This window comes from Podarcis raffonei, chromosome 2, assembly GCF_027172205.1.
Source record: "Podarcis raffonei isolate rPodRaf1 chromosome 2, rPodRaf1.pri, whole genome shotgun sequence".
Lineage (NCBI taxonomy): Eukaryota > Metazoa > Chordata > Lepidosauria > Squamata > Lacertidae > Podarcis > Podarcis raffonei.
In genome coordinates this window covers 81,048,322-81,061,195 of record NC_070603.1, presented here as the reverse complement: position 1 = coordinate 81,061,195, position 12,874 = coordinate 81,048,322, and the positions used below count along the sequence as shown (strand labels likewise).

General features: G+C 39.0%; 1 protein-coding gene across 19 annotated transcripts in view; it reads left to right on the top strand.

Annotated features, from left to right (window-relative positions):
• Positions 1-12,874, top strand: part of WNK2 (WNK lysine deficient protein kinase 2) — a 112,894-nt gene that overhangs the window by 83,218 nt on the left and 16,802 nt on the right. For 13 of the 19 annotated variants that reach the window (XM_053377777.1, XM_053377776.1, XM_053377775.1 and 10 more), the window contains 4 exons: positions 3,628-3,843; positions 4,836-4,934; positions 9,564-9,608; positions 11,290-11,549. In XM_053377777.1, the coding sequence (XP_053233752.1) occupies positions 3,628-3,843; positions 4,836-4,934; positions 9,564-9,608; positions 11,290-11,549 (620 nt within the window). Of the gene's footprint in view, positions 1-3,627; positions 3,844-4,835; positions 4,935-9,563; positions 9,609-11,289; positions 11,822-12,874 lie in introns of those variants that run through there. The other 6 variants (XR_008329026.1, XR_008329025.1, XM_053377773.1 and 3 more) reach the window with 5 other exon arrangements.

The following is a 12,874-nucleotide window of genomic DNA, read 5'->3' as shown; positions in this document are numbered from 1 at the left end:
ACATTTGCATTGTTCTGGCAGAGAGACTCAAGACTTCAAATTGAGGACTTCTTTTGTAAGGCAGTGGTTTTGGGGTTTTTTACATTTGCACTATTTGACCCCAGAACAAACGAAGGCCTGTTAAAATGGATTTACTTAGATTGACCTTTAGCACATTTTCCTGTTGCGTAAATTAACACGTAAATCCAGCACTGAAGCAACATTAAACACCACCGCAGCAACAGCATATGGAAACATTTGTAAAACCTTATTTCTAGGTATAAGACTGCGTCTTGATTAGAAGATGGTATTCTTCTGCCTGGTTGCAGCTTAGTCTTTATGATCTGAGCATGATCCAGCTCAGTATTGGGGAAGCACCAGGCCCAATAGAGTTCTGCTTATGTCTTTCTTCCCCTTGGCACACCAAGCTATTAGTAGGCATGGGGAGGGTGGCATGCACGGAAGAAGCATGACATTCATGTTCCTCCACATGTGGCTGTACCTATATAGGATATATTTATATTAACATCAGTAATAGCAAAACACCATTTTTTTCTAAAAAAATAAAATAAAATTGGGGGGGGGACCACCCTAATTCTCATAATGCACTTAAAAACCCTACAGACTGTTTTATGATTTAGTTGCTTTTTGTTTCTGTTGGGTGGTATTCAACTATTTTTTACACAGAATAGACCCACTGATATGAATGAACACGACCACATTATGTGCATTAATTTCAGTAGTTGCGGGTCCAGGCATTGTGCTCCCCGTTCCCCAACCTCAGATAAATAGAAGACTACTAAGACTGGGTTTGGATCGAAACAGGCCACAACTTTATTGAATACAGATGAAAGAGGTTTGGCTTGGGCATGGGACAATCAAAACACTTCCGGCCTGCCCACTGGAAGTGACACATAGGTCAATCCAGGCGGCGGTTCCTAAGACTTACATCAAATAGGGTGACCCCCGAATCCCTTTAATGGGATACCCCAGCGTTTGGAGCAGCAGGCGGAAACTACAATCTCCTCTCCATCCAAGACAAAGGATTGCCCCAATGCCCAACTCAGTTGCGGCGATTGCTATGAGGTAGGCAAAGCCACTAGGTTGGAGCCAATTCACCCAGTGGACAAATTCCTACCCAGCCCCATAAAATGGCGACCACAGCAAAGTCCTTGACTATCAACTTGAACCAAGGGTGGGGAACCTGACGGGGGGAAAGCAGGTAGGGTCCCAGGTGTAGGCCGTTTAAATGGCCAGGGAGCGGACCCGAGGGAAGCCTTCCTGCCGGCTCCACCCCCTCGCCAAGCCCATGTCCTAGCCTGCATCCCCGTTCATCAAACCGGGATACAGGCTCCTGATAGGCGGTGCGGGCTTACACCCACGCTATCTATCAGGAAGGGGCACTGGTGTTAGGATTCTCTCATCAGGGGGCCTGGTGGAACCTCTGCTGTCCCTCAACACTGCCTCACAAAAAGGGTGAGTGGACTTGGAACTCAATGTAGTGCTGAGGAGATTGCTGGTGTAATGCAGTCCTCCACACCCCACACTGTTCTGTGGAATCTTCCAAGAGCAGATTTGAGGGAGGGGTGTGGGGTATGGGAGCCAAGCCCCCTTGCACTAGCAGGAGTCCTTGCACTGGCTTCTCCTAGTGGAATGGGGTAGATGACTTACCTTTTTAACATTGGTTTTATTATTTCTGTATACTAGGCTGAAGATATGATGGGTGATATTAAAAAGCACCTTTTAAATTGCATGTTCCCACCTCTCATTTTTGTCTGCCCAAAAGGAAGAATGTGCTACCCTTGGGAATCGCCCACTTCCCGCAGTCTTTGCTGTAGCTGATGTGGGGCATGTTCCCTGCAACCTTTGCATAGAAAATGCTGTAGCATTTTTCCATACTAAGTTGTGAACTTTTTGTGTTTGAAACTTGTTTACATGGGGATTTTTTGCTTCCATCCCATATGTTTCCAACCACTGTCAGCAGTTTTAAAGTAAATTGGGGACAGAGGGAAAGAATCCTTGTAAAACTCTTTAATATCTTCATTACCACGCCTACTCATTGCGTAAAAGTTGATAGGTGAAGACCATCTTTTCTCCCTAATCTCTATTCTCCAGAGAATGGGACAACGAATTATTATTTCTGACTAATTTTTACTTTAAAATGTGAAGGCCATTGAAGTTCCTGGAGAAAGGGAGGACAGGTTTTGCTCAGCCATTCCATCTGATAGAGTGGCTCAATCTTGCACTGTTTTTCTGAAATGATTCCTTTCAGTCTTCCCCCCAACTGCCCTCAACCCAGGTGAGCAGTATTGCTTTTTTCTCACAATGCAGGAGTGCAGTTTCATCTCTGCCCTTTATCCAGTTTCTTCTTCTTCTAGGGTTATTCATTCATAGGATGTTGGGAAATGAAGCAAGCTTCTTCAGGGAAGTGATGGTCTCTCCTTTCCCTGGAGATCATTTTAAGGGAAGGCCAGATGAGTTCCTGTGAAAATGGGTTTAAGTTTGGGTGGCTGGGGGGTGGGGGGTGGGGTGCATTCTGCCAAGACTCTGGATAGACTAAGACTTTAATCCTTTATGTACCTACTTGGGAGTGAATCGCATTGCATAAACTTTTAGTTATTTCTGAGTTGTCATGCGTAGAATGAGGCCGCGAGTAAGTCTTTCAAGTCTCATGTCTCTTAAAGAATCCAGACAATAACAACACTGTTTTGTGTCCCCATTTTGTGTGCCCATTGGGGTTTTCATCTTGTGTTTCCCAAGCAGCAGTCTTTCACAAACACATACATACACCAGATTTCTAAAATACACTTTTTAAAAAATAGTTTGGATATGGCAATGAAAAAGTCCTGAAATACCTTTGCCATCACCTAATGTAGCTCTCTCAGTCATGGTATCCATCAATAATCTACTCAGATGTAAAATCTCACTGCATTCAGTGGGGTTAGTCAGCATACAAACATATCTTATGTCCAAAAAATGTAAAAAGGGGTGGCCCTGCAAATTTTGTTGGACCAACTTCTATTGTTTCCAGCCAGCATGACCACAGGTCAGAGACATTAGTAGACAGCATGGTGGAGCAGCTGCACTCGCCTGACCCATTGACAACTTAATCACTGCTGTTTACTAGAAGGTGGTGCCAGGGTGAGGTGGTAGGAAGGTCAGCACGGTGCAAACACTAGATTGGTTTTGCTGGTGTGTTTGCTTTGTGCCAAACCTCCCACCTCCTCACCTTCTCCTTCTTGGTAAGGAGAAGTGATTCAGCTGTTGGGAGATCAGGTGAGTACCACTATGCCACCCACTACTGGTCAGGGATCATGGGAATTGTAGTCCAAGGATACCTGTAGGCCCATAGCTTAGCTAAAGGCCCATAGCTTAGATATGGGCCTATTGTAAAGCTACTGTTTTAAAGCTACTTCTATTGTAAAGCTGCTGTCAGTGTTATTTCATATTATATTGGCATCAACACTTGCAAACTGAACAGCAGGTTGGTTACCTGCAGTTGGAAGTGTTTCAACTGTGCAGCTTCATGCAGCTGTAGATTTCTTGCACTGCTTCAAAATATTTGAAGCGTTCTTCAGTAATGACCCACTAGTTGCAGCCAATCTTGTTTCTTGGCGTTTGGTGATTTTTGCATGTCTCCTTTTTTAGGTAGTGTATCAGACTGCAAAGACACTCTGGCTAAAGAAAATGCTAAAGCTCAGACTGGTTCTACTGAAGCAGCAGCACTAACTTCGTCCACATCAGCCATACTTGGAAAGTCAGTTCAGACACAGCAACCCTGCTCTGTCAAGGCTTCCTTGTCCACTGACATCTGCTCTGGATTAGCTACTGAGGGAGGCGATGCCCATGAAAATTCTGCCCAAGGTGATTCTATATACTTGGGGTCATCATTCCTTCTATACTGAAATTAGCAATTATTTCAACATTAAAAGTGAATTTGTATGACGTTGGGAGTTGCAGGTTCAAATAGCTGCTCAGCGCACTGACTTGGGCAAGTTACCATCTCGCAGTCTAAGCTACTTTATAAAGCGGTTAATAGGATAAATGTGATAAGAACAGAAAGGGTCCTATAGTGATGATAACATTATTATAATGGGTCTTCAATTATCGTGGAATTGTAGATGTCCAAGTCATTAATGCATCTTTTGATTATGAGCAGTATTTGAAAGGTTAGTAGTGTGTGAAAAATGAAGGTATCACATGTCTTAGATTCACATTATAGAAGAATTGCCAGTTTTCAAGGAATTGTACATCTTTTCTAAAAAATAAGGAAATGTTCCTTTGTACAGTTAAACAATTTGGTAGGTGGGAAAGGCTGGCTTACTTTTCTTTTGGTCCATATTCTTAGATCCAAATCTGGTGCAGAATTTTGTTCCTAAGACATTCTTTCATATTGGGCCTACGCAAATATAGCATGGGAGCAATTAAGCTTTTATCACCTTGCAAGTTAGTTCCGTTATTCTCATGGGTTTCTGGCTTCACTAGAAGATCTCTATCTCATTTGAGACACAGTTTCATTTAATAGTAGTATTCGTATCTTGCAGTGCACAGTTCTATAGATTAGTCACAATATGTGTAGCATATTTTGTTGCAAAGTGTAATGATGATTAAAAAACAATACTTTACTCAGTTCTGCATGTCCTGCCAAACTAATCCTACAAAGTATCTATTTTCTTCTGCTGTTATTTTTTGCATCCTTTTGCATATAGCCAATGAACTTACTCCTCTTTGGCAAGGCTAAAATGGAGATGTGGATGATAAACTAACAAAGCTGATATGACTGATGGTGACAACTGATCTCAGCTATTTGTACTTTATAAGTGTCTTTGTTTTCTTCCCTTTATATTCATTTGCAGGCTGGACGGTTTTCCACCAAACGTCTGAGAGAGTGACCTATAAATCTAGTAGCAAACCTCGTACCAGATTCCTCAGTGGACCTGTGTCTTTGTCCATCTGTTTGTATTTGTTCTTTTGTATTTTATCATAGCCCATCTTTCTTTTGTCCCCCTTTTTCCAAAACTCATTTTCATATATATATCTAAAACGTTTGACCGGGTGTCCCTTTCCCCGCCCCCCCCCCAGACACTCTCTTTGATTTCCTTCTTTAAAAGTTAATCATCATTGACACTATTTTTATTTATTTATTTTTATTTATTTATTTCACGTGGAAAGCTTTTGTGCACTGCTTTTGGCTCATGCCTGGGTACCAAAAGCATGTGTGGAAGATCTCATAATTTATTCTATAGCCTTATGGCAAATCTTACCCTGGACATATCTTTTATGTGATTTTACGTTTAAGTAACTTTTAATTTCCAATGTGGCAGTTATAAATGTCTGCTGTCCCAGTTCCAGCGATACCAAAAAGAAATCCAACGTTCTGTAGACGAATGGTCTCTTTCACACATGTTTGGACTATGAAGACATGCATGTAGCAAGCTGACACAATACTAGAAGGTCACTGAAGGGTATAACTTCTGCACAAGGGCTGTATTCAAACAATATACAGTACTGTTTATATCCACCCTTTTTATTACTGTTACTATTATTATTATTTTATTTGTTCTATCCCTTGCATGTGGAAATGCTGAGAAATGCTCCTGCTAGTTTTTTTAAAACATATTTTATGAGCAGTATTTCCTCCCCCCACACACAGTGTATACTTTGGGTTTCTTTAAGTGAATTTTGTTAAATGCAACTGTCGAGTTATTCTGCTACAAAGTGCAGTGTGGCTATTATTGTTAACTCACCTAGCTGGAGCACTTTACTCGGTTGAATTTTACTATGACCTTACGTGACCTCAGAGATGAAGTCAATAAGCAGTTCATCAAAGCACAGAATATTTTTTAAAAGAAAAATTAAAGTTCTAATGGCACTCTAGAATGTTTCACTGATACAATGTCTGGGTTGATTTCAAATAGCCGTACAACTAAAAGCAAGTAGATGTTTCCTTAATTGTACAAGTATACCAATTGGCAGTTCAATCAACTCTCACATATATTTAACTTTTTTAAAGCAGGTATTAATTATAAGGCAAATAGATTTTTTTACTGTGCAGTCAAGATACATTGCACAGATAAGGTGATCTAGACTTTGTTACATGTAGTGCCAAAAAACAGGGACAGCGTTTTGGTAACTAAACATCCAGTTAATTTAGTGTTCATTTCCATTTGTATCAAACTTTTACCATTGGAACTATGCATTTTTTATCATTATTGAGGTGATGCAGATCAAAGGCACAAGACTACTCAAAATGCATCCTCCTTGATTCCCAAATAATTATATTTTTTATTTTAAAACTTCATTAATATTTAATTATAAAGGGCTGGTGAGAACTGATACATATAGAGATCAGCGTATGAAGCAAGTCACCTTAAACTTTAACAGTACTTTCAAGATCTAGAACTAATGGATAATATCCAACTAAGTTATACACATAATAGTTGATTTCAATGGGTCAGTTACAAGTATGATCAACATTGGATATTGCTCAGTGTTACTGAAATTTTCTGTATATAATTATTCTTGTTAACAATCTGGATGTGGTTGTAACTTTTTCTATTGTCACAAGTAGTCAGAATAGTTCCATTTGTCTTCTACACCTTTGCTGTACACAGCCCATTCTAATTTTAAACATTAAATGTTCTTAGCATTTGGTTCCATGACAGTAATGACAAAGATAACACACAACTGACATTCTTAAACTAGTCATTTTAACTACTCATATGAGCCCTCAATTTTTTGGCATGTATTTATTAGGTGATTTATTGGTGATGCAATTCTTTAGCAAAGCATTCTAAAGGGGAAACAAATCAATTAATTGAATATGCTATCAGATGTTATCATCTGGTTTGAAAGCAGAGAGTGGATGTGATCTGTTGGGTGAACTTTGCCATTTTTAATAAATCTTTTGCCCAAAGTTAGATGTTGTTAGACTGAATCTCACATATAATTTGACATCATCCGTTTCAAGTTATCCGGCTAGTGTAGCAAAAAACAACCTCGATTTTGATGCCCAGGACACACAAGATGATAATGGGATCACCACAATATCTGACACCTTTCAGTTCTATTTCTATTTTATTTATTTATTTTAGAGCTTTATACCTCATCAGTTCCCAGAGCAGTTAACAAAAGTTAAAACCAAACCAAAACAAAAGCATTAAAACACCACTGCGTAAAAGCAGTTGACTTCATAGTCTAGACCAAATGTTTCTCATTTTAGCTGGTCCTCACCTCCGTCTGCGTGAGCAAGCATCATATCAGCTAATGAACTTCAACTTCCATTAAAATAAAAAGTAACTGTCTTGTCCCTCCCATTGTGGAGAAACACTTGGGCATGGTGGGCTAAGCCTTCTGAAATTTCATAGCATTTTAGCCCCTTGTCCAGGGACAACTTTTCCATTCTCCTCATGCTTCTTTCCCTTGAGCAGGACTAGTGTGGCCACATTTCAGTTAAAAAAAAAAAAGCCTTACGTGCATCTGGAGCAAAAAAATAATTTTTCCCCCTACCTGAATTTTAATCTCCATAAAAAGAAAGTTCTCAGAAGTACAGAGTACTTTCCAGATTCCCCTCCCTACTGTGGGCTGAAGTGTTGCTTTTCTGTAGTGCAAACTCTTTCCTTGCATTTTGCTGGAATGATATATTGGTTGATACTTCAGCAATCATCAAAAAGGTTGACTTGTACTCTCCTTCTTGATTATATACATATCTGAAGGGCATGACAGAAACTCCATATACTGCCTTTTAGTGAGACTAAAGTGGTACCTTGAAATTGTGTCTAGAAAAACACCTAATTTTGATGGCAGTTTGCACAGCAATATAATTTTCTTTCTTTCTTTTAAAAGATGACAGATATTTTTTAAAATGTGTATCTAATATACCTTTCTATTTACATTGTAATTCAGTTAAGCTGATGCATGGCAAGAAGAATTCTTATCATGCAGTTGATGTGAATTTTGTTTCCTCTTGTCCTGGAAATAACATAACTTTGCATACAGTCACTGAGGGAAAATGGGAACATTCCCAAAGAAAGGGATGCCTTAACAGTTAATATGAATGAAAAAAATACTTTCAGTTTGTTTGATTAAAGATATCATCCTGTTGGTGCTGTTTGAAAGAGTTCTAGCCGAATCAAGCAGCTAATGTTACTTCCTAAAGAGAAAAGTGTTCCCCAACTCAAGAAAGTCATAGCTGGTCCAACTCTGCCATGTTTATTTGGACAAAATATCTCTCACACATCATAACTGAAAGTCCCTCTTCTTTACAGGGATGGGTTGTGGAGGTGTGAGGGATACATCTGGTGTGGAAGTTCTATTCTTTACTTATTACACTTAAATTCAATATTGGTCATCATTCCTGAAGTAAAAATACTATTGTTGGCTTTCATACCCAGGGCATTTCTTGTCCCATTTTACATGCGATATCAACAGATGTGGAGTAATCTAGCCTGGTTTTATTTTTCAGGCACAAAACACAATTTCTGACTTGTGTACAGTAGCATGTGGAGTCTGCTTGGAATACTTAATGACATTCAGCAAAATGTTAATTAAATGTTTCATATGGCTAAGAAAAATGTGCAGTAAGGGCTTCTCCCTAGTTTACAGTAGCATGAGGCTGCAGGTAAAGCAGGTAGGACTGTTTGGCAAGGCATGCTTTTGCTTAGCATGTCATCCAAACCTGGGCTGGTGGTTTAGTTCTCTCCAGGCAAACCATGAACTGTAACCAAGGTTTGTCCTAGAGTTGTAGCTCATGATTTGTCTGGGAAAGTGAAACCTTGAGCCCTGGTTGGAACAACCCACCAAGCCAGACCATGGCTTAGTTCAATGCAGTCCAGCAGCAGAATGACTCAAACAACAACATGGCTTTGGTCTATCTGCTTAATATTGAGGGGTTTTTTAAAAAAAAATAGTTTAAGGAATCTAGTAATTAAATAGATAGCAAATGATGCTCTTGTCAGAGTTCTCCCTTAGAAGTAACTATACTTAACATTTGGAAAATGAGCAGTACATCACTGAATGTATCATAGCATCTCACCAAGCTTTTGAAACTGATGAATTGGAATACCCCCAATAGATCTATTAGAATCCAGATGCATTTTGAACATATTATAGAGATTAGAGGGCTCAGTATTTTGTATTTGGACACATAATTTGAATTGGATGGTCCTCAGCTCTGCAGAACTTTGTGGTCTTGTAAAAACAATATATAGCCAGCTTAGTTTTGCCTTTTTCTTAATATTTATTATTCATTGATTCATCAGATTAATATAGTTTTGAAGCACAATTAAAACAGGCATCAACATATTTTTAAAAATGTGCTTTTTAAAATTCACCTTCAGATTTATGCAGGTCCAAATAAAAACTGCATAGCATTTGTTCGGATAGCATCAAATTTCTGTAGGTTTTGAGCTGCCCAGTTATTTCTTCTTTTCACACCTGAACTGCTGACTTTCTGTCTGTTCCTTCTTGCATAATGGTTACTTTTTCGTTGTTTAAAAATGCAGAAGATTTTCCATCAGACCTTTTCTTTCCCCCCTTTTTAGTCTTGCCTAACTCTGTATGTCTTGTATCATTTTACCTTGTAGGGTCCACCCTGAAACGACTATGTCTAGGCAAAGATCACAGTAGTAGTAACTATCCCTCTCTCTTTTGTTTTTTGGGTTTTTGTCATTTATTTCTGAGCATGAGCTGCTTTATTTAAATGTAATCTAGTCGTTTATTTAAACAACAGGCGTTGCATTCATGATCGTATTAAGTTAGGCTGCATCTGAATTAAGGGCAGGTATCCTTTTGGTAGCTTTGCATGCTGGTGATGCTTTGGGATGCCTGCATGCTGCAAGATGATCTTAATCTCAGTATGTACATGTGTGTATATGAGACAAAGCTGGGTAGTGTGCTCATCTAATACGTCAATTAACACTGCTTCTTTACAAGGCTGTTTTGCTGCTGGTTGGCTAATGCAACCTAACACTTCCTCACACCTATTGAGTTGCTTGAAGTACTGAATAGTTGCTGAGAGTCAATCCTTGAAAAAAGAACTTACCTTTTCATGGGTTCGTTTTTTCAAAAGAACCTAAGAATTCACAAAAGTTTGGAGCACAATTATTTTTAAAGGAAGGTGCGAGTGTTCATTCGAACAAATCACTAATAGATTTACTTATAGCACACATCACAGTCTCCATGGCAGCAGAAATAAGATTATAGCACATTGGCTCATCATAAATAATGTCATTTCAATACAGCTTTGAACTTTTTTGCTTCAAATTGGTATTTTTAGGAATTAGAATTCAAATATTTTTCAAAAAATTAAAAAAGCATTCATTTTAGATTCATCTTCCAAACAATATTAGAGACTGTTTCACTTTATGTTAGATATTGGTTTTATCATCTTGCTGTGAATAAATTAGTTCAACATTAGGTATCCGATTTTCAGGATGTAAGTGAAATAATTGTTTCCACAGCCAAGCTACATTACGTTACTATATACTGGGTATATGTAGACACCATGTTTTTAATCCTCCAAATCATGGTTTGATGAATCAGTAACATGACATCTGACTGTTATTATGTGTAATTTATTACCACTGCTGGTGCCTATAGGTATAGCACATTTATCTTTAAAAGTTTGTCATGTAAAATATTTTAACTGCTTTGTAAACTTGGAAAGATAAATGGAAAGAGAAACATGGGAGTTTTGTGGAAGCAAGAAGGTTTGGATGGCAGCAGATATACTCTTTCCTTGAGTCATTTAGGATTTCTGCAGAATCAGAATTATGTACATGAAGGATGGGATTTCACCAGCCTAGACCGGAAAGAAAGAAAACTTGAATCCTTCTTATCAGCTTTTTTAGGAGGGTAATTGGGGTCCTGGATAGGAAATCTGTAAATCCCAAACCAATCATGGTGTTGGTTATTAAAGTGGAGCCAATTATGATTGTGCAGAGCACGAGTAACATATCCCTGATATCTGTGTCATCTTTAGGCTATCCATATTTCCTTTTCTATTCTTCTCTCCTCTGTCAATTCCAGTGGATTTGCATAAAGACATAATCACCAATATTTAATTTTTTTTGGATGAAAAATTTATTTACAGTGCCATTTCGAAAGCTGCACCTAACTGGTGAAATGCATATCATTTCTTAAACCATTTTTGAAGCAAAAAAAGTTCTTCAGGAGAAGCAGCTGGGTGAAAACCAGATAGTTGTGTGGTTGTAGAACTGTTGTGCGATGAAGTAAACAAAAGCAAAAGTGGAATGTAGTATGGCTTTGTTGATGCGTGCAGCTGATTCTTATCTTTCTGTGGCATCTTAGGATCCTCGACAAACAGCCTTGTAGCATATCCGGACCCTCTACCACAAACAACGCTGCAAGTACAAGTACAAGCCAACAACAGCAACAACAAGAAAGGAACTTTCACAGATGATCTCCACAAACTGGTGGATCAATGGACAAGCAAAACCGTGGGAGCTGTGCAGGCGAAACCATCCTTAAATCAACTTAAGCAGAACCAAAAGCGGCAAGACATGGAGCCAAAGGCTAACCCCATGCAGACACAGAATGAGACGTGTGGAGTAAGTGGCGCTCCTTGAAGAGCGTTACCTTTTACTTTGTGTCTGAAAGAGATTGCTGAGCTGGTGTTTGGAGGACATAAGCTTAAGGAGCATATTCCATATAAATATCCATTTCACTCCATTAACTATTAAAAATAGCTTAAGAATTTTTATCTACTTGGACTTCATCTTGACACTGTTTGGTTCAGTATATAACTTTTTACAAATGGAGAATTGTGACAAAATGAAGAATACGAATGGAGAATAGTTGATACACAGCAATACATTGACTGGTAATCAAATGTTGCTTTGTCTTAAAACAAATTTAAACAATGGTTGCTGAAGTTTTTTTTTTTAATTCCTTTTCCAACTGTGTCATTAATCTTCCAGTTGTTGGTTTGCTGGAATAGCTTGCTGGTAGCAGTTTGTAGGCTGTTCTTCTGCAAGAGACTGTGCCAGTACTTTTGCCTTTTAAAGGGGAGGACGGCAACTGGTACTGCGGTCTTATGGAGGTCTATTCAGAAGTTAAGTCCCATTGAAAGCAGTCTCACAGCAAAATCCTAGGTATGTCTGCTCAGACATGAAACCCGATGAGTTCAATGGGACTTACTCCCAGGTAATTGGGCATAGGATTGCAGCTTTAGTGTTCTTTTTTACATTTCATTGATAATACTTCGTAGAACCCTAATTTAATTATGTGAATGTGGTTTAAAGTGAAAGATGGACACATTGTCATCTCCTCACCACGCCACTTTCATCACTGCCACCCATTCCAACACTACAACTGATTATTCCCAACCACCACGTTTCTAACTGCATGTTGTTGTTAAAAAGGCTAGTACTAAATCATAACACCAGTGCTCCACTCCCCTATAGTGTACACACACAGATACTGCAATCAAGGAATGTCCCAATTCACTTTTTTAAGGTAAATTTGGTGAATCCACTCTGTTTGAAGAGACTGGAGCAAGCCCTCTTCACAGACATCTCTCTCTCTCTCTCTCTCTCTCTCTCTCTCTCTCTCTCTCTCTCTCTGTGTGTGTGTGTGTGTGTGACTGTTTATGCACACTCCAAGTCCCAAATAACACATTGGAACCGCTGAACTAGAGCACATATCATTAGAGGAGATGCATGCAGACCAGGAACTTAATATGCTGTGTGTTGAATCCAGTGTGCCCTTCTGTTTGTGAAAGGGCTTTTGATCAAGCAGATGCTTCCACTGATAGAAGAGAAAGGGAGATTATTTTTTGCAAGTACATTTCTCCCCTCTGTGGCTCCCTGCACCCACCAAAAATTATTCCAGAGGGTTCCGGGGACTGACAGAATGACATGGAAGTTAACAGGGG